At 39.7% G+C, this 26,834-nt stretch overlaps 1 protein-coding gene across 3 annotated transcripts in view; it reads left to right on the top strand.

The window, feature by feature from the left end:
• The window catches only part of kat7b (K(lysine) acetyltransferase 7b), a 96,625-nt gene extending 71,057 nt beyond the window's left edge, over window positions 1-25,568 (top strand). For all 3 annotated transcript variants that reach the window (XM_059956601.1, XM_059956600.1, XM_059956602.1), the window contains 6 exons: window positions 10,440-10,529; window positions 17,134-17,274; window positions 20,184-20,277; window positions 21,137-21,283; window positions 22,192-22,298; window positions 24,042-25,568. In XM_059956601.1, the coding sequence (XP_059812584.1) occupies window positions 10,440-10,529; window positions 17,134-17,274; window positions 20,184-20,277; window positions 21,137-21,283; window positions 22,192-22,298; window positions 24,042-24,143 (681 nt within the window). In that variant the 3' untranslated portion in view covers window positions 24,144-25,568. The remainder of the gene's footprint in view (window positions 1-10,439; window positions 10,530-17,133; window positions 17,275-20,183; window positions 20,278-21,136; window positions 21,284-22,191; window positions 22,299-24,041) is intronic.
• Window positions 25,569-26,834: the final 1,266 nt, after the last annotated feature.

Raw genomic sequence — 26,834 nt, 5'->3', positions numbered from 1 at the left:
TTTCATAGGAGCGTTCTACCTTCGGATAGCGGGGGAAACCTGTAACACAGAATTTTGTGTGAGCTTGAGCTCTAAATCTCTCTCGGCTTAGTCACAACTGTTTAGACTTTCATAGGATCTTTTTGTGGGCATTAGTGTGAGAAATGCTCTTATCAGCCTCTGCTGTGGTACAAGCCAATTGCTTTATCCTTAATACTTCAGTGCAATGGCTTGGAGTTAACTATCCTATTGGGCAAATCTCCTATTAAAAATTCCTATTCATTTGAGAAATGTGGGTTCGATCTAAAGGAGGTAAATTTGAACTTGCCATTGGAAAGATTGCAGTGACAGGTGAGATTTATTTATTTATTTATATTTAGTGATATAGTGTGGAGTAGGCTCTTCTGGCCCTTTCAAGCCCCGCCATCCTGCAACACTCATCAAGCCCGAATAACCCTAACCTAACTGCAGGACAATTTACAATGACCAATTAACCTACCCAGTATGTCTTTGGACTGAGGGAGGAAATCAGCGCACCTGGGGAAAATTCATGCATTCCACGAGGAGGACAAACAAGTTCCTTGCAGATGGTGCTGGAATTGAACTTTGAACTTTGCCCCGAGCTGTAATTGAGTCAAGCTAATTGCTGCACTACCATGGAGTCCGTTTCATAAATGATTTTTAATGTGAAAGTTCTATTGCTTATTTGATTAAGAATTTCTGAAGTTTATTTCCTTATGACCGAAAAAGCCATCAGGTAAAAAGCCAGGGTCCATGGGACATTGCTTTGTGAATCCAGAATTGGCTTGCCCACAGAAGGCAAAGAATGGTTGTAGACATATTCTGCATGGAGGTCGGTTACCAGTGGTGTGCCTCAGGGATCTCTTCTCGGACCCCTTCTCTTGATGATTTTTATAAATGACCTGGATGAGGAGGTGGAGGGATGGGTTAGTAAATTTGCTGATGACACAAAGATTGATGGTGTTGTGGATAGTGTGGAGGGCTGTCAGGTTACAGCGGATAGGACGCAAATAGGATAGCAGATAGGATGCAAATCTGGGCTGAGAAGTGGCATATGGAGTTCAACCCAGATAAGTATGAGGTGGTTAATTTTGTTAGGTCAAATATGATGGCAGAATATGGTATTAATGGTAAGACTCTTGGCAGTGTGGAGGATCAGACTGATCTTGGGATCAGAGTCCATAGGACAGAAACTCAAAGCTGCTGCACAGGTTGAATTTGTGCATTGCCCTTCATTAACAGTAGGATTGAGTTTAAGAGCCGAGAGGCAACGTTACAGCTATATAGGATCCAGGTCAGACCCCACTTGGAGTTCTGTGTTCAGTTCTGATCACCTCACTGCAGGAAGGATGTGGAGACTATAGTAAGGGTGCAGAGAAGATTTACAAGGATATTGCCTGGATTGGGGAGCATGCTTTATGAGAATAGGTTGAGTGAACTCGGCCTTTTTTCCATGGAGCGGTGGAGGATGGGAGGTAACCTTATAGAGGTGTATAAGATGATGAGAGGCATTGATCGTGTGGATAGCCAGGGCTGAAATGGCTTACACGAGAGGGCACAGTTTTAAGGTGCTTGGAAGTAGGTGCAGAGGAGATGTCAGGGGTAAGTTTTTTTTACACAGAAAGTGATAAGTGTGTGGAATGGGCTGCCAGCGACGGTGGTGGAGGCGGATACAATAGGGTCTTTCGAGAGACTCCTGGATAGGTACATGGAGCTTAGAAAAATAGAGGGCTATGGGTAACCTGAGGTAATCTCTAAAGCATTATGGGCTGAAGGGCCTGTATTGTGCTGCAAGTTTTGTATGTTTCTAGGTACATATCAGCTAACAAAGTAATCCCACTTCCCTTCTAATTTTCTTTGTAGTCTATTGTCGCTATGTTGCATACACACTACAGGCAATGTACAGGCAGTCCCTGGGTTACGTACGAGTTCCGTTCCCGAGACCGTCTTTAAGACGGATTTGTACGCAAGTCAGAACAAGTACATCCGGTATTATTTAGCGTCAGTTCGTCAAACATTTGTCTTAGTATACAGTATACATTTTACCTTTCTGTGCATATAAAACACTTAAGAAACGTATGTATTCCAATAATTAAACCATTATGTTACTTAGTAATATTTGTAGTTTTCATCAGGGCAGGGTGTTTCACATGCTGCATTATTCTCACTTTATCCGTTATCCTTTAAAATAGTTCCGATCGTTGACCGACTATTGCCTAACGCTTTTCCAATGACCGATGAAGTTTCACTTCTTTCCAAACACTTTATTATTTCCACTTTATTTTCAATCACGATCGCTTCCCGTCAATGGAACAGAAACACTGCGGGCGGCAGGTCCCGAGCTGCGCTAGCTCCTGATATCCGCTGGGTCCTAAGGACCACCGCACCAAGACAGGCTAAATGGGACAAGTGGGGGCTGTGCTGGTTTTGGGTATTTGTTCCTCCACAATATTCCGCGTGGGAATTTAAACTGGAGGTGGCAGTGTTTTTTTTTACAAGGTCGAGTTGCAAGCTCGACATCAACCCAGCACGGAAGGTACAGGAGTTACTGGATCGATATCAACCTGGCACGGGAGCGGTCTGTCACTGGATCTCACTGTGCCACCAGCCGACCAGATTGGGGAGAGGGGGGCAGGGTCAGGGTGATCTTACTAAGAAAAATTTAAGCCAAATACAAAGTTAAACACTCAACACAGTGTCAATGGCAACGACTTAAAATGGCGGACGGCGTCGCGATCCGACTTAAAATGGCGGATGGTGTTCTCCTTCCTCGGTTCGTAAGTACAAGTTGTCCGTAAGTCGGACGTTTGTAACTCGGGGACTACCTGTACAATGACAGTTAACTAATTAAACTTCAAGGCCCTGAGATCTAGGAGGAAGGTAGAGCACTTAGACGTACACATGCAGCACAAATAGTCAAGATTGAACCTGGTCGTGCTCGAGTTACTACGCAGAAAGCTCCAGCTACACCACTGCTACCCTGGTCAAAAAAAGTTAACTGGAGTGTCTGAACCTGCTGTAATTTTGACATCTTATAAATATGGATCTTGCTGTTTACAGTTGGCAAAGCATAGAAAAGACACATGAAACACTTAATATAAAAATTGAATTTGGCACAGGATACATTAGGGGAAATTAAAAGAATTAGGAATGAAATAAATAATTTGGCTACGCAAGAAATCAGGAAAAACTTAAAACAGAGACATTATGAAAGTGGATTGAAATCTATGAAAATACTGGCGTGGAAACTGGGGAAAAAAAAGATAGAAAATACAATTCATAGAATTGGGGGCCCAAGAACGAAAATGATAAAAAATAAGCTAAGTGAAATTCAAGAAGCTTTTGAAGTGTTTTACAAAACTCTATATTCCAAAGTTCCAGGGGGAAGCATAACCCAAATTGACACCACCTTGAATTCTGTAGAGTTACTCACTTTAAGCGAAGAACAAAATAGAAGGATTACTACTGACATAACTGAAGTTGAATTAAAAGCTGCAATTAGTAGGCTTAAATTAAGCAAATCACCAGGATCAGATGGGTATACAGCAGAGTGGTACAAAGAATTTAAAAATGAGTTAATTCCTGTTTTACTCCCCACACTGAACTGGGCTCTTAAAAAAAAGGCACAAATGCCACCCAGTTGGAAGGAAGCGATAATCTCAGCTATACCAAAGAAGGCAAGGATAAAATGGAATGCAGGTCATTTAGACCAATATCCGTTCTTAATGTAGATTATAGGTTATTTACCTCCATCGTGGCCAAACAATTAGAGGAGTTTCTACCCATATTGATACGTAATGATCAGACAGGTTTTATACGACAACACCAGACTCAAGACAATATACGAAGGACACTTCACATTATGGATCATATACAAAAAAATAAAATCGAAGCAATAGTGATAAGCGTGGATGCTGAAAAAGCATTTGATTCAGTAAATTGGAATTTTCTTTACGGAGTTTTACATAGATTTGGTTTCCAAGACACAATTATTAAAAATATACAGACACTATATGACAATCCTACTGCTAGGATTAAAATCAATGGATATTTATCAAATAGTCTTACCCTAGAAAGGGGCACGAGACAGTGTTGTGCATGGTCACTACTACTCTTCGTGCTATATCTGGAACCATTAGCTCAATACATCAGACAAAATGAAGATATCAGGGGAATTACTATTAAAGGGACAGAGCATAAATTGGCTTGTTATGCGGACGACATTTTGATCTATCTAGGGCAACCAACATGCTCTTTACCTAAATTGATGCAATCCTTTGAACAATATGGTCAATTATCAGGATACAAGATCAACATAGATAAAACCTAATTACTTTCATATTACTATAGCCCACCAAGAGAAATTGAAAGTCGATACTCCTGGGCGTGGCACACGGAGTCTTTCAAATATTTGGGCATCATTATGCCAAAAGATTTGGCAAAATTATCAGAATGTAATTATCAGCCTCTATATAAAACAATTAAGGAAGATGTGGCAAGATGGAGCCTGATTCCTTTTTTCAGACTTAGTTCAAGGATTGAGTCTATTAAAATGAATAGACTGTTATATCTCTTTCAGACCCCTTCCGATAGAGATTAATCAAAATCAATTCAATGAATGGAACAAGATGCTATCAAGGTATATTTGGCAGGGTAAAAGGCCTAGAGTTTGTCTCAAAACTTTGCAATTAGCAAAGGAAAAGGGGAGGATGGGGCTTGCCTTCTCTTAGAGATTATTATTTTGCAGCACAGTTGAGAGCTGTGATATGTTGGTGCAACCCATCATATGACGCTCAATGGAAAAACATTGAGGAGCGGGTACTTCCCATCCCCATACAAGCAATTTTGGCTGATAACAACCTGCAAAGGTACATAAATACTATTGATAACCCATGGGTGAAATTGACTCTCAAAATATGGAAAACCACTATAAAAGAATATAATCTAGAGGAAGATATTGCAATTCTTAAATGGTGTGCATATGACTCTGATTTTACACCAAATAAATTGGATGCTAGATTTAAGGACTGGACAGTTAAAGGAATAGCAGTTCTTTGCAACATATTGAAAGAAGGAACACTGATCAGTTTTGAAATGCTTAAAGAGAAACACTTATTAGAAAAACAAGATTTTTATCGGTATTTACAGATGTGACAATATGTTAATAAGACTTAAAAGTGTAATACATGCTTGATAGAGCTCTTTAGAAAAGCATATAATTCAGATAATGGTAGTAGAATCATTTCAAGCATGTATAAGGGGTTGTCAAATCTTAAAACACGTTCGACTTCATACATTAAAACAAAATGGGAGAAGGAAGGAGGGATAATTATATCTGAGGAAGAATGGACAACAATATGGAGATATCAATGGAAGTGTACCAATTCACAGAAATGGAGGGAGTTTGGATGGAAAAACTTGATAAGATATTTTATTACACCCTCTCAGAAATCCCATTATGATAGTAACCTCCCTGTTTGCTGGAGAAATTGTGGAAATCAAAATGCAAATCATTATCATATTTTTTGGGACTGCCCTGTTATCAAAAACTATTGGAGGGGGATACACAATGCCCTACAAGACATCTTTAAATGTGAAGTACCCTTGGAGAGTAAGACCATGTATTTTGGAGATATACCTCAAGAATGGTTGAAAAGGGATAAATATTTAATGAATATACTGTTGGTGGCTGGTAAAAAGACTTAATAGGAAATGGTTATCACAGGAGAGCCCAACTTTAAATACATGGATGGAAATTACAATGGACATTTACAAAATGGAGAAGATAACAGCATCTGTTAATCATAAGCTGGAACAATTTGATTCATACTGGGAAGAATGGTTTAACTACATAATGCTTCATAGACCTGATTTTATTCTCACAAATCAATGAATCTGTTGTTAAAAAAAAAGGATCACTCCCTACTTGTACATAGTTCTTTCCTTTTGCTTGTTTTTTCTTTCCACTCTTTCCTATAAGTATATACCCCAGATAAATACTTAGTGGAGATTTTGTGATTTATATGATATATATGTACAATGTCTGAAATGCATCTTATGGAAATGTTTGTTTGATGAACTGCAATAAAAAAATAAATTACAAAAAAAAGAAACACTTAATATAAAATAAACCGAAATGTTGAAAGGACTCAGCAGATCGGGCAGCATCCGTGAAAAGAGATGGTCATTATCTTAGTCTGTGAACCTTAAGAACACAAAATGAACTGGACAGATGGAAATCCCAGCAGAGCAGAGCAAAACTTCTGAAAGGTTGTCTTTCCTAGAAGAGAAGTAGCAGTAATTCAACAGTAAATGAAAATTTAAAATAGCAAATTGGAAATGTGAAATAATAACTGAAAATGCTGAAAACACCTTGCAAGTCAGTCAGCATCTAGGGAAAGAGAAACAGTTAAGTTTTGCATTTGTTCATCTGTCATAAAAAGTTCGTGTTGAATTAAACATCAGTAAAGGAAGTAGAGTTGTAATGTACGAAGTTGAACCTTAGGAATTTATTTCATTTTATATTCTGCAGAATATGAAAACGGATCAAGTGCTTCCCTGGCATGTATGACAAATAAACTCAAAGCCCGAGAAGAGTTTATTCTTTTGTAGAATATATTTCACAATTGACTGCTAGTAGAAATAAATAGAAAATTATCTTAAATACTTTCTTAAATTTTAAATTAACTTGAAAATGGGTTGTGTTGGAATGAATGATGGAAGCTGAATTATTAGCAGTATTTAAAGTGGATTTGGATAAATTTTTCAGAGAGGAATAGAGCGGTGGTCCCCAAGCACCGGGCCACGGACTGGTACCAGGCCGCAAATCATGTGCTACCGGGCCGCGAGGGAATGATATGATTTGGTTATATGAAACGATGTGAGTCAGCTGCACTTTTCCTCATTCCCTGTTGCACCCACAGTTGAACTTGAATGCATGCGAGGTCATCAGTCGGTCATTAACCTACAGCTACACTCAATGAGTAAAAAACAAACGTCTCTTGAGAGTTTCTTTGGAAGAGGTGGTAAGGGATATAAAAGGCCTAATGATGATGATAACGCAGAGACAGCTGAGGCCGAGACTGCAAAAAAAAAGAAAGCTTCCTTCAACAGGAAATGTGATGAGTCATACATAAAATATGGCTTTAATGCAACCGGTGACTCTCACATTCCAAGCCCCCTGTGTGTGATATGTGGAGACAAGCTGTCTAATGGGGCAATGAAGCCCTCAAAACTGCTTTAGCACCTTGAGTCCAAGCACACTGCATTTAAAGAAAAGCCTGTTGAGTTTTTTTGAGCGGAAAAAAACGTGAGCAAGTGTTGTGATGGAAAATAACTGGTTCTTTGAGTCTCAACAGTAGAGGCCTGGACACACACAGTTTTAATAATAAGGAATTTATTTACAAGGGGAAGTCGGGTCAACACAAGCAACTACAATACGCAGGAAGCAGTGTGGGGACAGGGTACAGTTACACAAACAAAGAACAAGGGAAAAGCACTACAACAGCTATCCCCCTGACCTTGGATAGCTGCGGCTCCCTTACAAGCAATAGACCTTCCCAAACATAAATCAATGCACTTACCATCAGTGAGGTGGTCTGTAAGAAAGAGCGAGCCAGGGACAAGTCTCACCTTTTATAGCATGGGGCTGTGCGCGATAACCCAATTAAGGTAACCAATAATTTAGGTGTGCATTGATTAGTTGGGAGGGACCAAATGTTGATTGGCATGTGGTGTGTCTTCCGACCAGCCGGGTGGCAGCGCATCTGTCACGTGGCCGGTATCTCTGGATATAGCAAGTGGGACAGAAGCAAGTGCTGAGAGCCACCACCTCCACAAATGCTGCTGCTCTGAGAGCGTCGTACTTAGTGACTAGCTGTATTGCTAAGGCTAAGAAGCCTTTCACTGTTGGTGAAGAATTGATTCTGCTTGCTGCCAAGGACATGTGCCGTGAACTGTTGGGAGAAACTGCAGCTAACAAGATGGCACAGGTTTCTCTTTCACCTACCGCAGTTTCAAGGACAATCGATGACATAGCAGAGGACATCGAAGCACAGCTTTTAGAACGGCTTAACGAGTCACCATGTGACGAGGAGTGGATAGCAAAACTCGCTTATCTATGTGGCACCTTCAACCTGCTCAATGAACTCAATTTGTCACTTCAGGGGAGAATGACAACTGTCTTCAAGTTGGCAGATAAGGTGTCTGCTTTCAAAGCCAAACTGGAACTGTGGGGACAGCGAGTGGACGGGGGCATATTTGACATGTTCCCAACGTTAGCTGGGAGTTTGGGAGAGACTGAGGCTGCACCGTCCTTCTCACAGCTGGTGCGTGATCACCTATCTTCGCCGTCGACAGAATTCAAGCGTTACCTCCCAACTGCAAATGACTCAAGACGTGCAAAGGAATGGGTCTGTGACCCATTTGTGAATGTCCCTGGTGAATCATCCATGTCAGCGCGGGAAGAAGATCAACTCCTCGAGCTTGCAAATGATTGTGGGCTGAAAAGTATGTTTGACATAACATCTCTGCCGGCATTCTGGATCAAAGTCGAGGCTGAATATCCTGAGATAGCCACGAAAGCACTGAAAACATTGCTTCCATTTCCAACATCATATCTCTGCGAAGCGGGGTTTTCTGCAATGAATGCAACAAAAACTAAATTGCGGAATAGACTGGACATAAGGAACTCCCTTCGAGTATTGCTGTCTCCCATCACCCCTCAATGGGACTGTCTTGCCCAGGGCTCCCACTGATTCAGCTACATTGGTGTGTTGCAATGATTTCATATGTTCAAAATATGCGCTGTGTTTAATATCCAAACGTTACTTAAAATGTTATGCTATTGACTTATAAGTGACGTAGAATTGACTGATCACTATATTCATGCAAGGAAAATATGCGCTGTGTGTTTAATATTAAATTTGTTAGATAAGCCCTTTTAGAAACGAAATTGTATTATCCACTTGTAGTTGACTTATCACCTATATTCCGGTCGTGATTAACCCGCCCCCCCGGTCGGCCCCTGTCGGCCGGTCCGCAATAATATTATAGATAATAGGTGCAGGAGTAGGCCTTTCAGCCCTTCGAGCCAGCACCGCCATTCAGTGTGATCATGGCTGATCATCCACAATCCACATTTCTGCCTTCTCCCCATGTCCCTTGACTCTGCTATCTTTAAGAGCTCTAACTCTTTCTTGAGAGCATCCAGAGAATTGGCCTCCACTGCCTTCTGAGGCAGAGCATTCCATAGATCCACAACTCTGGGTGAAAAGATTTTTCCTCAACTCCGTTCTAAATGGCCTACTCCTTATTCTTAAACTGTGGCCTCTGGTTCTGGACTCCCCAACATCGGGAACATGTTTCCTGCCTATAGCATGTCCAATCCCTTAATAATCTTAATCTTATTGTTAATATTAAACCGCGGTGCAAAAAATGTTGAGGACCCATGGAATAGAGGGTTATGGAGAAATGGCACAGAAGTGTAGTTGAGGTCAGCATAGATTTGCCATTATAGTGTTAAATGGTGAGCAAGCTTGAAGAGCCTGAGGCCTACTGCTCTTCTGTTCTTGTTTAGCTGCAAGAGTGATATAACTAGTATAGTTGTTGCCTCACAATTCCATTTACCCAGACTCAGTTCCGATCTCTTTGCTGCATTTGTGTGGGTTTTGTACACTATCCCTGTAATTACATGGATTTCTGACTACTCCAGTTTCTTCCCACATATTAATAATGTGCAGATTGGTGTATCAGTTGTTAACCGTAAATTGCCTCCATTGTGTAGATGAATGATGGAAATTGGTGGATGTTGATGGAGTGTAGGGAAAATTAAATAGGATTAATGTAATCTGAGTGCTTGATGGTTGTTTGAGGGGTCTGTTCTGTGCTGTACAACTTTGCTCTTGGTTGCTCTTGCACTTGCTTCCGTGGTGTGGTCTGTCATTGAGTTTTATTTTAATTATTTTAAAGTATCTTGAACTTTACCTGTCCTAATATTTTACCCTTGAACAAAAGGAACTTGGTTCTTGAATTTTATTTTTAAGTCTGTCATGGGGCATCATATTTCAATTAAGTTAAAGTTGTCAGCCTTTTTCTGGATGATTTTACTACTTTTTTTATGCATCTGTCTGTAGAACTATGCAATCTTTCCACAAATGCCTGTAGCTTTATGTAGCCAAATTTTGAGTAGTTATGAACACTTCTGGTGAATTGTACTCTATTCTGCAAATATTTACTTCATTCATTTTGGGAAAGTTATATACTCTGAATATTACTGAAAATGAAAGTAGGTTTGAATCCTGGTCTCTAAGCATCGAATTTCACATTGGGTTTTGTGTTAGGCAGAAAGTATTTAAAAATATAAAATTAATTCATTTCTCTCTGGAAAAATATATTATTCTGTGTCTAGCCTTAATTGCTCTTTTTTATATTTCTTCCAGGCAAAATGTGTATGGAAGCATCCTCCAGGGGATGAAATCTATAGAAAAGGAAATATATCAGTGTTTGAAGTGGATGGAAAGAAAAATAAGGTACTGTGCTTTTTTTTAAAAAATAAAATGAAAGTTTCAGCAAGTGAATGATTGTGTTCATTTTACTTCATATTTGAATCTATTGAAAACTTTTTCTACCAAGTAATATTTCAAATTATTTTACAACAACCAAGTATTAATTTCAAAAACTATTGGTAATTGATGTATACTATTTGGAGCAATCGCAGCAATTATGTATACATGTTTTGTGCTGACTGCAAATGTTGAAATTGTGCCCAAATCCTGGAGATGGATGTACACCAGTATTTCTTTTCAGAGCTGATTCTTACAGAACGCCACTATTTATTTTCAATCCATAAAAAACTATTTACCATGTTCTGTAACTAAGCCAATTTCTTATCCCTACTACTCCTCCTCCTATTGCTTTTGTGCTAGGGGCTTCAACCTTGCGTATGAGCCTATTACGTGATACTTTATCAAACGATGACAAATAACTTCATTCAGCTAATTATCAACAAATCATGTTTTTGCTATATAACCTATGCACCTTCTAGTTTTACTATGTCTCAACATCCAATGAAAAACATTTTTGTTTGACTCACCTAGGGACCAGGTAATGATTTCTTTGGAATTTTGTGGGAATTCCATAGCAGCTTAATAGTTTTTAAATTTTAAGAGCAGCACCAGGCCCTTCACAAGACCAACCCAGCAACATTGTTGATGCATCTTCTTTTGGCTTTTCTGCACCGGGGGGAACAAAAACTCCAGTAATAACAACACAGCTCACAGCCTTCAGTTGTCAGATCAGATATGAATTATCACTTGATCTGTATTCCCTTTTACAACATGCATTGAAAGAAAATCACTTTTTTTCTTTTAGCCCACAAACTCGCCTTTTTGCTCTTGATTGTTTGGGCAAAATGTAGTTTCAAGCCTATTGTTGGCGACCCATTTCCTGGCACATCCGAACTGACTCACAATTAGATAGCCTACGGGGGTTTGCGAGCACAGAGCTTTGGAGCCTCTGCGCCATGGGGGACAGGTTGAGGGAGGCTTAAAAGTGAGGCTGAAGATTTCAAATAAAGTTTTTTCCTTCGACTGCAGTTACCGACTCCGTGTCGTAATTTTAGCGCTGCGTGTAGCACACCGCTACAATTGGTGACCCAGACAGTCCAAACGATTTTTGGACCAGAAATGACCGACGCCGCCTCTGTTCATGCGGTTTCGTTGAAACTGCCGGGTTTCTGGACACAGCGCCCGAACCTATGGTTCCAGCAAGCCGAAGCTCAATTCCACGTTCGCCAGATCACCTCAGAAGACTCCCGCTACTACTACGTGGTGAGCTCCCTCGACCAGGACACAGCGGCCCAGGTCGCGGAGTTCGTACAGTCGTCCCCGGCAGACGGCAAGTACACAGAATTCAAAGCCCTGCTCCTCAGGACTTTCGGACTCTCACGGCGCGAGCGGGCTGCCCGTTTACTGCACCTGGATGGCTTGGGCGACAGACCTCCATCGGCTTTAATGAATGAGATGTTGTCTCTAGCCGACGGACACACAGGCCTCATGTTTGAGCAGGCATTCCTGGAGCAGCTGCCCGAGGACATACGCCTGCTGCTGTCCGACGCGGATTTCAGTGACCCCCGGAAGGTGGCAGCCCGGGCGGACTTGCTGTGGAACGCCAAAAAGGTGAGCGGGGCGTCCATCGCACAGATCTCCCAGCCACGCTCCCGGCAGCAAACCAGTCCAGAGACGGACTCTCTGGAAAAATCAGATGAAGATGGAGAAGACGAAAGTTCCTCTGAAAGTACAAAAAAGACTTTGAGGCAAATAATGCATAAATTAAAGGCATTAAAAGTAATTAAAAGTAACCAAAAAGTAATGACAGAAAAAATAACAAATATGGAGGCTATGTTTGATAAAATGACAAAGAAACAGGAAAAAATGGAAAAGAAAATTATAGATTTGGACGTCAGAATGGAAGAAATGGAGGGAAGAATGAAGAGGATGGAAGATGATAATGACGCCTGGACATCAGAAAGAAAACAACTCGTGGGAAAAATTGATAAACTTGAAAATTTTAGTAGACGCAACAATATTAAAATTGTTGGACTTAAAGAAGGTACCGAAGGAGAAGACCCAATAAATTTTTTTCAAAAATGGATTCCTGAAAAATTGGAAATGGGAGAAGAAGCTTTAATTGAGATTGAAAGGGTGCACAGAGCTTTAAGACCAAGATCTCAAGATGATCAAAATCCGCGATCAATTTTGATAAGATGTTTAAGATACCAGGATAAAGAAAAGATTTTGAGGGCGGCTGCCCAGGGTGCTAAAAGAAGACAAGGTCCGTTGATGATAGCTGAGAAACCAGTTCTTTTTTATCCTGATATAAGTTATAACCTTTTGAAGAGAAAGAAAGAATTTAACCCAGCTAAAAAGGTTTTGTGGGAAAAAGGTTATAAGTTTTCAATGCGTCACCCAGCAACACTGATAATTTTTTTGAAGGAAGGAAAAAGATTTTTTTCTGATTATCAAGATGCGGAGGTGTTTGCACAAAGACTTCCATCTATTTGTTGATTAAAAGTGGAGATTTCTAAATGTAATGGTTAAAGACGAAGACAGAGAAAGTAAATGGAACTGATGGACATTTAAGGACGATATAAGGGAGAAAAGTAATATTTTAGAAATATTAATTGAGAATAGTATGTTTTTTTTTATATATATATATTTTTCATGTTGCGGGGGGGCTGGGGAGCTTTGAATCGGTTACTACGGGATTCACGTGTGTAATCATGGCGATTGCCATGACCCGTACAATAGAGGGGGGTAATGTTGTGTTTCTTTTTTTTCACAACATTAGTAGGGGGGTATTTTGTTTTTTTCTTTATTTTCTATTTTTCTTCTATTCTTTTGCCTGGATGATTGGTGGGGACACACATAGCAACATGGAGACTTCTAAAAAGATTTCCCAGGATATAATGAGAGTTGAAAGATTAGGTATTATTATAGATTGGAGTAACATAAATAAAAATAATGACTAATTTATTGAATTTTTTAAGTTTTAATGTTAATGGGCTTAATGGACCAATAAAAAGAAAAAGAATTTTAACATACATTAAAAAAATGAAAATAGATATAGCTTTCTTACAAGAAACTCATTTAACGGATATAGAACATCAGAAATTAAAAAGAGACTGGGTTGGAAATGTTATTGCAGCTTCATTTAACTCAAAGGCAAGAGGAGTTGCAATTTTGGTTAATAATTGGACAAATTTAAGATTTTTACTGGAACAAATTACAGGAACACAATTTCCTCATAATCCAATATTATTTTTACTAGGTGATATTGAAGGGATAAAACCGAAACTCAAACTAAATAAGTATCAGAAAGAATTTATAAAAATTGCACTGGCAGTAGCCAAAAAAGCTATTGCAGTTACTTGGAAATCGGATACACATTTAAGTATAGATTCTTGGAAGAAAGAAATCTATGGTTGTATTCCTTTAGAAAAAATTACTTATAATTTAAGAGATAAATATGAAACATTTTTGAAAATTTGGAGCCCTTATTTACAAAAGATAGGATTAAATATATAGATGCTTTTAAGATGAAACAATTGGTTATTAGGGGAAAGAAATAAATATACATATTAAAATTATTACGAACTCCATGGAGCATGTGGAGATCTTCCAACCACCAGGCATTCTTTCTTTCTTTCTTTCTTTCTTTTTTTTTCTATGGGGCAGTTAGGGGGGAGGGGTTAAGGGGAGGGGGTATGGGTTATATACATTGTTTTTTCATACTTTGTAATCATTTAAAAATGCAATAAAAAATTATTAAAAAAAAAAGAATGCCGCACAGACGTTCCAGCGGTTAATGGACGTGGTGGGACGGGACCTGGACTTCGCGTTCATCTATTTGGATGACATCCTCATAGCCAGCAGCAGTCATCAGGAGCATCTGTCCCACCTCCGTCAACTCTGCGCCCGACTGAGTGAGTACGGTCTTACAATCAACCCTGCCAAATGCCAGTTCGGACTCGATACCATTGACTTCCTGGGCCACAGGATTACTAAAGACGGGGCAACCCCTCTGCCCGCTAAGGTAGATGCGGTCCGCCTCTTTCCCCGACCCACCACGATCAAAGGCCTTCAGGAATTCGTAGGTATGGTCAATTTCTACCGCCGCTTCCTCCCTTCAGCTGCCCGGATCATGCGCCCCCTGTGCGCCCTGATGTCGGGTCCGAGCAAGGACATTACCTGGGATGAGGAGTCCGCCGCCGCTTTCGTTCAAACGAAGGAAGCTTTGGCGAATGCCGCAATGCTAGTACATCCCAGAATGGACGCCCCTACCGCCCTCACAGTGGACGCATCAAACACGGCAGTCGGTGGGGTGCTGGAGCAACTCATCGCAGGTCGCTGGCAACCCCTGGCGTTTTTCAGCAAACACCTGCGACCACCCGAGCTCAAACACAGTGCTTTCGACCGGGAACTGTTGGCGCACTACCTGGCAATCCGGCATTTCAGGTACTTCCTAGAAGGTCGGCCCTTCACCGCGTTCACGGACCACAAACCGCTTACCTTTGCGTTTACGAAAGCGTCCGACCCCTGGTCGTCCCGCCAGCAACGCCACCTGTCCTACATCTCTGAATACACGACGGATGTCCGGCACGTCTCGGGTAAGGACAATGTCGTGGCGGATGCGCTCTCTCTCCCTACCGTTCATGCCCTTTCCCAAGGGGTAGACTTTGAGGCACTGGCAGAGGCGCAGCAGGCGGATGAGGAGATTCCGAGTTACAGAACCGCAGTCTCCGGTTTGCAGCTCCAGGACCTCCCCGTGGGCCCGGGTGAGAGGACCCTACTCTGTGACGTCGCCACCGGCCAGCCCCGTCCCGTCGTCCCGACAGCCTGGCGGCGCCGCGTTTTCGACTCCATTCATAACTTGGCGCATCCCTCCATCCGGACAACTGTCCGGATGGTTTCCAGCAGTTTCGTTTGGCATGGACTCCGCAAACAGGTCAGTGAATGGGCCAAAACGTGCATGCACTGCCAGACGGCCAAGGTGCAGCGGCACACCAAAGCCCCACTGCAGCAGTTCCATCCCGCCCACCGGCGTTTCGACCACATTCATGTGGATATTGTGGGCTCCCTGCCAGTGTCGCGCGGAGCGCGGCACCTCCTGACTATTGTGGACCGGTTCACAAGATGGCCAGAGGCGGTCCCGCTCATCGACACCACCTCCGAATCTTGCGCCCGAGCCCTGATCGCCACCTGGATATCTTGCTTTGGTGTACCAGCCCACATTACCTCCGACAGAGGCGCCCAGTTCACCTCCAGCCTGTGGTCAGCTATGGCCAGCCTTTTGGGGACTCAGCTGCACCACACCACTGCCTACCACCCACAGTCGACTAGCTAGTGGAGCGTTTCCACCGTCACCTGAAGTCGGCCCTCATGGCCCGCCTGCGAGGAGCCAACTGGGCGGACGAGCTTCCCTGGGTCCTACTCGGCATCCGCACAGCGCCCAAGGACGACCTGCACGCCTCGTCGGCCGAGTTGGTATACGGCGCGCCCCTGGTCGTCCCCGGGGAGTTCCTACCAGCCCCAAGGGGGCAAGAGGAAGATCCCGCAGCAGTCCTGGGCAGACTACGCGAGAAGCTCGGTAACCTGGCCCCCATACCCACTTCACAGCACGGGCGGCACCCGACCTGCGTACCCAAAGACCTACAGAACTGTAAGTTTGTGTTTGTACGAAGGGGCGGGCATCGGCCACCGCTGCAGCGGCCATACGAGGGGCCGTTTATGGTACTCCGGAACAACGGGTCCACGTTTGTGCTGGACGTTGGGGGGAAAGAGGAGGTTTTCACGGTGGACCGCCTCAAACCGGCCCATGTGGACCTGGTGCAACCGGCCGAGTTTCCGGCACCTCGGCGCAGAGGCCGACCTCCCAAGCAGGTTCTGGCCCAGACTGTGGACATTGGGGGGTGTATTGCCGGTTCTGGGGGGGGGGGGGGGTTATGTGGCGACCCATTTCCTGGCACATCCGAACCGACTCACAATTAGATAGCCTACGGGGGTTTGCGAGCACAGAGCTTTGGAGCCTCTGCGCCATGGGGGGCAGGTTGAGGGAGGCTTAAAAGTGAGGCTGAAGATTTCGAATAAAGTTTTTTCCTTCGACTGCAGTTACCAACTCCGTGTCATAATTTTAGCGCTGCGTGTAGCACACCGCTACACTATGATATTTTTACAGTTGAACATCTTTCTTTGAATAAAATAAAAATAAAATAAATTTTACTTTGATTAGGAGCTGGTAAGAGTGTAAGTATTTTTCTTGTTGGAACTTTAAACCTTTCTTTCCATCCAATAAAAATTTCAAAAAATTAATGTGTTCTCTCTTCATAACTGCTCTTTGGGCAAAGGCAAAGTCCTGTATGAAAGATTGCAAGTTTTGAATGATCTGATAATAGTAGGATCCCTGCATTTGTCTTCATTTCCTTTAACTTAAAGTGATCTGCTTTTAATTCCTCTACAGTGAACTTCCTCTAAGTAAACTTACTTATTGCTGTCTTGCTGAAGAAAGTTTTGGTCTCTTGTAGGCCTTTTTGAATTTTAAATGAAATGTTATAATGATTTTTTTTCTCTATTCTAGATCTACTGCCAGAACCTGTGCCTTCTGGCGAAGCTATTTTTGGACCACAAGACATTATATTATGATGTAGAACCTTTCTTGTTTTATGTGATGACAGAAGCTGATAATACAGGATGTCATCTTGTTGGATATTTCTCCAAGGTAAAGGATGTTAATAGTTTTTGTGTCTTTATTTTATCAATTTGAATGAACTTGCAGAAAATGTTGAAGATTTGGGCATACTGCTAATGAAATATTGGATAAATAATGTGCTGGAAATTTGGTAGTGATCAATGATGAGTTTGAATCTCCATATCATTATTAATGCATAAAATCATTCAAGTCTTCGAGACAAAACAGAAGCACCCCATAAATCATAAATTGTTCCAAATTGCTTAGTTGCTGACCTCATGAAAGTGACACCTTCAGATCAATCTCCCTATGTTTAATGAAATAAAACACATGAAATGACCTGTAATAAGTTATAATGCTACTTATGTAAATCAAGACTTCTACAGTGTATCAGCAATGCCACTTGATCTTTCTAGCATAGGGGTGCTATTGAAACTTGTTCTATTTCATTCCATTATGTATCATGTTAGTCTTGGAGATTTTCAGAATTTCTCTTTTTTAATGTGCATATTTTCTTTATATCCTTTTAAAATCACAATCTCGTTCACCGACTCCCTTTATTTCTGTTTCTGTCTCATAATACAGTTCTGATTCTTTTCCATCTTTTAATTCTATCACTGAGACTATTGGCCCTAATGTTGCTTCTGAATCCACTTTCCCTGCTGTGAGCTCATTCTCAGTAATTTAAGCAACTAAATGTTTAAGCGATGGGGGGAGGGGGGGGGAATCTAATCAGACAGCCATGTAATGCTTCCTTCCAGGAAATGTTTGTAAGATGTGTTGTTTCTGTGCATTATTTTAATGCCAGCCTTTCACTTAAGTTTGGTTATTGATGCAATGTTTATGGTTATACATGAATATTGATGGATCTTGGGCTGAAGAACGCACTAGGTAGATTAATATTATATCGATATTAAAGCATCTGCTACCTAGATTATATAACTATCTAAAAAATGTACTATGTGGTGATGTGTGTGAGGAAATTATACTGCCTCATAACTCATTTTGTTTCTTTACTGCATCTTACCCAGCTTTCACAATAAATAATAAAATTAATCTGCAATTTGGAAGATAAGATATCCAAGCATAATAGGTTTATTTACCAAGGGAGCATCTAAATAAGCATTTTGATATATTCAAATAGTTTTTAGTGTTTGTAATATTAGCATAGAATTCATAAGCAATTGAAACAACTGTCAAACCCCCTCAGGACAGTTGAGCTTAAGGATCTCTAAGAGAATTTAATTTATGTTGAATAAATCTATCCAAGCTCATTCAGAGATGTTTTTTTTTGTTGTCAATGCATTCACAGTATCTCAGATTCATAATCAGGGGATTCATACAGAGCACATCTAACCCAGGAGACCTTGTGCAAATTGAGTAAACATTTCACATGAATGGATTCTGCACATTTTATTCAAGCCATTTGGGAAATAATAGCATGAATGTTATGCCTAAAGCCAGTATAGGCTTTGTATTCTGAAAGAATCCAGTGCATTATTTTTACTCTCATCACTGACAGCAAAAATAGTGGTTTATTTCAGCTTTGAAATTTCTGAAGAAAGGAATAAAGAGCAGGAAGTCCTGCTTATCATAGTTCATCCATCAATTATCTTAGTTCTGTCATTGTAACAAATGTATTTTTGTTTGAGTATCCTTCATAAATTTATTGCATTATTTTGAATACATCTGGACTGTTGAAGATCTGACAGCTTTAAGAACTCTTTCTCGAAAATGGGAAGAATGGAATGATTGCATAACTCTTGCTGTGCTGTTGGAATTATGCTGGGCTGTAGTCTTGTTTCTTTTTGTGTAACTGAGTATCTTGCTGGACATGATTTAAAAGGCAGCTAAAAGTCATCTGTGTTATGGAGCTGTAGTCATATATTGGCTAACTGGATAAAGAAGAAATTATTACTTGCAATCCAGTAGCTTTGTCATTATTAATGGCACTATTTACATGAAAAAGTACTTATTTAGTAGCTTCAGTGGGATTTAGATTTGCATTCTCAGGATAATTGATGCAGTAAAGACATAACAAATAGTACCAGGAATAGGCCATTCAACCCTTTGTGCTGTTCTTTCATTTTATACCATTGTGGCTGCTCTTTTGCCTCAGCATTACTTTACTATGTTCAATCTATATCCATAGATTCTCCCAGTATCTCAATACCAAACTATCTTGAATATAGTAAACAACAACCTCCATTGTTATCTTGGTTAGTGAATTCCAAAAGTTCACCACACTGAGAGAAGACATTTCTTTTCATGTTTGTACAAAATGGCTGATGCCATTCTTAAGAAAATAACTATTGTTACTGAGGTCCCAGCCAGGAGAAATGAGTCCTGCATCTACCCCGTCAAGGTTTTATCCATTAAGGGTTATTGACTTGAAACTCTTACTCTCTCAAGCAATTCTGCCTGACCTCCTGATATCTCCAATCTCTGCTTTTGTTTCAAGATTTTCATTTCATAAAGCTTACCATGTTTTAGGGCTGCCTTCCAACCATGCTATTTTATCAGAAAGTTGCAGTTATTTTTTCAATTCATGCTAGCCTTTTTCCAGGAAGTCTTGATCTGCAACACTACAGGTATCTGGGACTACAGTTATTCTTGTGCTGAATTCAATAACCAGAAACTTGGTAGAGATGGTGTTTTTTTTTTACCATGAGTATGAAATACACTTTCAAAAAAAGGCAAGAGCTTTAGTCGGTTCTGCTGCTCTTAAAATTTAAAAACTATTAAGCTGCCAAAAGAAAGATTCATCAATACCATATATCTGAATGAGATATTGATAAAAGGAAACAATTTTGCTGTAGTGTTGAATCATTAAATTGGTTGTTTTCACACATGTTCCCATTAACAGATTGAAGTTGGAAGAATACTGCTATGAAAATATTCAAGTAACCAGTATCTGGTGTGTTTGATTTTCATTTCAGGAGAAGAACTCATTCCTCAACTATAATGTGTCATGCATTTTGACAATGCCACAGTATATGAGACAAGGATTTGGAAAAATGCTTATTGACTTCAGTATGTATTGAAGTATAATAACAATAACTATTTGGACTATTAGTTAAATGTTCTGATTTATATTCCAATTATAGATGCATTGTTTGATGCAAAAGCTTAATGTAAATTGATATTTTATCTAGCTTTGTGACTACAATGAGCACACTCACCTCTGGAGTAGGGAATAAATTGTTTAGTTGCAGGCTCAGTTCATTTCTACTATTTTCCTTTGTACCAATATGCCAATAACTGCAAGTAGTATTGAATTATTTCATGGATTTCTTCCTAAGCGCATAGTGCTTACTGTAAATTCTTCAAAAGTTCAGTGATTTGATGTACTTCGTGCTGTATTGGTTGACTCAACCATTATGTCCAACGAATGTTGACTCTAAAGTGGGGAAATGCTTTTTTTTGTTGTGACATTAGAATATGTTGTGCAAGTTATTATAGATTGGTTGCAATATATGAGCCAGGTATTTTGGTCCTGATTTCCCCTTTCCATTGCGAGATTGGAGATATACCTTTGATTTTTCTGGATGAAGTATCTGAATCATTCTCTTGTTTATTTCAAGGATGATTTTTTTTCAGTGAAATCAGAAATGAATTCAGATTATGTTTCATCATGTGGTAGAGGCTGACAATTCCTTAGATTGTCAAAAGTTCCACATGTTTTATGCACATACATAACAAAAATAAACTTGCTTTTAAGGATACATGACTTTTTAATGCCAGTCATTGTTATTAAATAACATTGATTCTTTAAATATGAGGTGAGGATTAATTACTCGTGGTACAATGCATGTGAATTTGAAAAGTACTGCACATTTTACAAAATGAATGCATCCTTTTAATTCATTTATATTTTTCTTTCATGAAAAAGGCTATTTGTTGTCTAAGGTAGAAGAAAAGGTTGGTTCCCCTGAGCGCCCACTGTCGGACCTGGGACTCATCAGCTACCGCAGCTATTGGAAGGAAGTGTTACTACGTTATTTGCATAACTTCCAGGGCAAAGAAATTTCTATCAAAGGTGAATATTATCTGTGGACATTTTTAAACAGGATATTGTGTTTTGTTGTTTTAGGTCTTGTTTCCTTTTTTCTGCTGAAGACAACAAAATAATTTTCTTGGTGCCTTGTGACACAACTGCCCCCATCTGGATCCATACTTAGTCCAGCAACACTGCAGATAATTGTAGTTCCTTACTTGCAGTTAGCTAACTGATTTACATTGATATCAAATATGATTCATTGACTGGCCCTTTATCAATAAGGGAAACTTAGAAACTTATGAATAGGCAGTATATTTGCAATTGTTTTATTGCCTTTGTCCATTTTTTGGATGTGTTGAATTGTCTATGTTCTTCAGGAATTTTGTTTGTGTAAAGCTTAAAATGTGAATTTTTTTTTAGAAAATATATTTGATAAAGGTAGACGTTTCATTTCAGATTAGTGAAACAGTTTTCAGTGAAGAGGCAACATCTTTGAAGATAGAAAACACTGCAGAACCTCAAATGTTTTCTGTATGATGTGAATATTTCTAGCATTTTCTGTTTTGCTTCAGATTTCAATGTCTGTAATATTTTGTTTTTGTCTCAGTGAATAGAGCTTCATGTAATATACCCTGAAGTACTGCATTCTCAAAAAACTGAACAGAGATTTGCTAATGTAAATAATCATGCACTTAAAATACATATTCAATGCAAGTTAATTTACCTTGGCAAGTTAAGTATTGAGTCAATGCAAATCTGTTTTCATTGCAGAGCACAAAGACACATCTGGAAGGTGTAGCTGCTGGCAGATGCTATTAGAGTAGCATTTTCTTTCAGCAGGTTACATTGAACTTGCACACAATCTATACAACAAGGTTTATACATTGTAAAAGTACCACTTTTATAATGCAATGATTTACTCTAATTGCTAAACTATATTCTTCCAGAAATAAGTCAAGAAACAGCTGTCAATCCTGTGGACATTGTCAGCACCCTTCAGGCATTACAGATGCTGAAGTACTGGAAAGGAAAACATTTGGTTTTAAAACGGCAGGTAATTAAAGAAGTTCTTTTAATAGAATACATTCATCTTAGTTTTTTTCTTATCAATTGCAATGCTGAAATATGGCATTTTTATCACTGATATTTTGATAAACAGCAGACTAAATTTTAATTGAACATAAATGATGGATATTAACAAATTTATGATTTGGTAACTCACTCTACCTCTTCTCTGCTTCTCATTAGAGTAAACCCTGATAGCAAATTAAGTACTTTATATTAATATTTAATGTTAAAATGCTTATCAGGAAAGATTGAATTTGCATTTATTTTGTGCCTTTTGCAGATGCCCCAAAGTAAACACTTCATTGTAAGCGAATATAGCAGTCGATTTCCTGTAAAGAGCAGTGAGATAATGGTTTTCTGTTAAACTTTTATTTTTAATTAGATTTGTTGGCCAAGAGATCAAAAGAATGCCCCTACAGTTTTCTTAAATATTGTGTTTTGTCTAAGATTTGCTTAATTTGTTAAATGGGATCCATAATTTAAAGTTTTGTTTGAAAGGTTAATTCAGGAATGGTATTGCATGGGCTTGGGTGACCCGGTTATAGAATGGTGTTGAACTCAATATTCTGATTCAGAATCCAGCCCAAAACAAACTTAGACAAAAAAAATCTTCAAGCGAGTAAAATATTTGGCCATTGGTTTTTGTCGCGTGCCCACTATTCCAAGTGTGAGCAATGTCTGAGGTTTGAGAAAAGTTCTTGGTATAACTGGGGAAGGGAATGGGAATGGGCGCAAGCCTTGGTCTTTTTAGGTTTGGGGTGGCATCAACGACAACAGTGTTCTGTGTAATAAAGGGAGTGGGTGATGGTGTGGGGAGGAATTGCTTTACAACAGTTCCAATCTAGTATTATATTACTAAAATCTAAATCATTAATCCCCAACAATTGTGGTTCCTCAACCAAGGTGACCCGAGTTTAGCTACTTTGCTTAACAGAGGGCCTTGTCGGCTGAATGATGTATTATATGATTTGCTGCACTAATGCTAAGTTGGATTTCTAGAGTGATGCCAAAATGATAGGTTTCATATTTTATTCTGCATAATGTTAATTTTTCTAGTTTTTTTTTGAGCAAACCTTTAAAATGCCCAATGGAATACTATTAAGCATAGATGTCTGTGGTTTTAATTGCATTGCACATTGTTTACAATGTTGAAATATTGGAAAATGTAATAACAAACATTTCCCAGTAATTAACATCACTCTCAGCACCTGGGCACATCCTTGTGCACTTGATACCTTTTTTAATATCAAAAGTTTTATTTTGAAGCATTTTTGAATGAACTTTAACTTAACATATTTGGGAACAGACACCAATGATATATAAACCATGGTGGTAGCATGGTTGTGCCAAGAATGTTGGTGAGGTTAATCTGTTGCCTAGAATTCCCCCCCCCCCCCCCCCCAAAAAAAAAACTACTGGTCTTAGTCTTAAAACCCTGCTGGTCTTCAATTCCTTGGCCACCCTCCCTATCTCTTGCCTTGCTGTCTTCCCCAGGAGCACCAAAAGACCTGAACTGAGTCCCAAGCAGCACATTTTCAATTTGAAGAAGAGCAATATCTAGTCACTTTGTGTGCTCTAGGCTTGCTAGGTGAGAATTTTGGATGCAGATAACTGTGCAGTATACTTGATTTTCATAATAATTAATTTTTTTTGACTTGTTGCTTGCCATACAACAACCCTCTGATAATAATTGCTGCTTCAGTTTTCACATTTTTTTGTTTCACTTTAGGATCTAATAGATGAATGGCTGGCCAAGGAAGCAAAGCGAACGAATGGAAACAAAACCATAGACTCCAGCTGTTTGAAGTGGACACCACCGAAAGGAACTTAGTTGGATATTAGTTCTAACTCAGCAAAAGGCACCTAACAGCTAGTGAATGCAAAGCAGAAGATCCAATAGCAAATCTTTAGCCTTACCTCTGTTTATCCTGCAGAGGGCATAGTAAAGCGTACTACCCCAGCAAATATAGAATTGTGCTTTTTTTCCTATTTGTTGTTTGTGGTAGCACTTCCAACAATGCAGCTTGACTCATGTTAGGAGAAACAAATGGGCTTGAATTTTTTAGTTGTACAATCTGAAATGTATCAAAACAATCAGTTCTGTTTGTTTAAACGTTGGTGTTTTTAAAGTTTTCTCTGAAATGTTCAGCTTTAATGATGGAAGTAAATGATTTTTATGTCAAAGGTGAATAAATAAGAGTGGTGCAATCCCTTTTTGGATTTTGAGAGAGTGTCTGTGTCACCAAGTTTTTACTAGGATTTTAAATAAAAATGTTCTTAATTTGCTGTCTGTTTTAAAAGTTTGGATTGCTGTTTAAAAAATAATGGGTTTCATGAATTGGTACATTTCTGAATGGTTGGAAAACAATAATGTTCACTCCTTTCATCAACCAGAGGAGCTACATCAACATGGCTCTCACCTTCAACTGATGTACTGTAAATATCATTCAAATTTGTATGGAGGCTACTTGTCAAATTGTTTATTTTCAATTATTTGAATTGTAAAGTAAAATCATGTTTTCAAGGTGGGAACTGTACTTACTAATTTCCCCCAAAATTTGCCTTGTATCATATTACAGTAAAAAGCACAATTTAATAACTTTGTGTTCAAAACTCAAACACCTGAATAATTCGACTCTTTCAAAGCCCTTGGTAAACTGATGCAATACCAGAGTGGTCATCTTAACATCCATGGGAAGGAAAGAAAAATTGAAAGGTTGGCTATTGTTTAAAAAAAAATCATGGTTCCTTACTTGAATATGTATATTAAAATCTTTAAGTAATGAAAACAAATCTTAATCCAAATGAGGGAATGCATGTTATATATGTGAAACTTTATAATGGAAAAATATTGTTGCAGACAATAATACTTTGCTGGTGAAGGTATTGAATGGTTCATGATTTCAATAAAACTGGCCCATTTTACTCTTAAAAGATATAAACTTTCAAGTGAAGCTGTATTTGGTATGTAGTACGCACAGTTGTCACGTGGTGTCTTAACACTCTTTAAAAGTTATATCACTGGCAGCTAACTTAGCTCTAAACAAAAGCTTGACATCTTTGTAAATGGAGCCTTGTTTGGTGTGAATAGAAGGGAACCTGTTTTGCCCTTTAGAATTGAACCAGGGTACGCAATTAGTCAGCTGACATTGCTGTGCCAAAGTTAGAGTTGAGGAACATTGCTTAATTACTTGTTGTACCAAATGTGATGTAATGCCTTCTGTACCTGCTTATAAATAAAGCATGTTGTACAGTGTGTTTTCAAGAGTTAATGACTTTATGTTGTATGGAAATAACCTATAAATTGAAATGAAAGATGTTATTGCCAAGTTCACTAGTTTTCAACAGATTGATTCAAATATTTAGTGGCTGCCCTTCCTTCCGGTCCTTCAAACTGTGCCGCCCAAAAATACCCCAATTTACAAAAATCCTAGCCTGATCATGGGACAATTTATATTGACCAATTAACCTACTAACTGTCTCTTGATTGTGGGAGGAAACTGGAGCACTCAAAGGAAACCCACACAGTTACAGGAGAACATGCAAACTTTACAGGTAACAGCAGGAATACATTGCATTAAAACAGCTTGAAAGCCATAAATGAAGGCAGAAGGAAATAGCTACCAACCAGGACAAAAGAAGGAACATTATGCTGAGATACATCCCAGGATGTACTGGGACAAATCATCAGTGATATAACCTGGGGTTATTGGGTGTTCTGGGCCTTTCAGCATCAGACACCTTCACCCTGACGACCCGGCCAGGGTTGATCAGGTCCCAGCAGCATTGATCCATGGGTCACAGGTCTGATCCATAGCCATCTGAAGGTTTGCTGAGCAGGATCCAATGGTCCTGAAGGCTCTCTTCTTTGCAGTTTCTGTAATGCCAAGAGAATAGGTTCTGCACAGTAAGCAGCCAGCAAAACTTGTACACCTCACCTCTATAGGCTCGCATCATGCCCCCCAACCCTGTCTCTGGAACTGCTCTATCAGCTACTGGTCTTTGACTTTCTTATGCTCTAACACCTCAACCTGGTCTTGCTATGACAGCCTGCTTCAAGTTTTTGACAGAATGACCATGTCAGGCCTTGGTGATGATGGGATGAAGTCAGAGAACTTTTAATTGCTAAGATTGACTTTCAGTTGCCAGTCAGACACCATGGCAAGCAAACCTTGGAAATCTGGGCACAGGCTGTGGTTTGTGTTCAGCTTTGACAAAGGCTATGGGCTTTCTGGGTTTGCGGATGTGTTTACTGTTAATGGCTGTGGAGATGCTTGCTACCACTGCCTTCAGCACTTGATCATTGGCACCCTTCTAGGGCTTTTGCACAGCCACTGAGGATATGTTCTAGGATGCCTCTGCCAAGGCAGAGAGGATATGATGGTGCCTTACTTTTGCCCCCAAGCAAAAAGATTCACCAGGCAAGGCAAGATACCATACACAACCTGAAGTTCTGCATGCCAGATGTTGGACCAGTTCTGCTTCAGTGCATCCTGGTGATAAGTACATCCTCAACAGCTGC

This window comes from Hypanus sabinus, chromosome X1, assembly GCF_030144855.1.
Source record: "Hypanus sabinus isolate sHypSab1 chromosome X1, sHypSab1.hap1, whole genome shotgun sequence".
NCBI classification, from domain to species: Eukaryota; Metazoa; Chordata; class Chondrichthyes; order Myliobatiformes; family Dasyatidae; genus Hypanus; species Hypanus sabinus.
The sequence above is the reverse complement of the archived record's forward strand: the minus strand, read 5'-3'. Positions and strand labels throughout refer to the sequence as shown.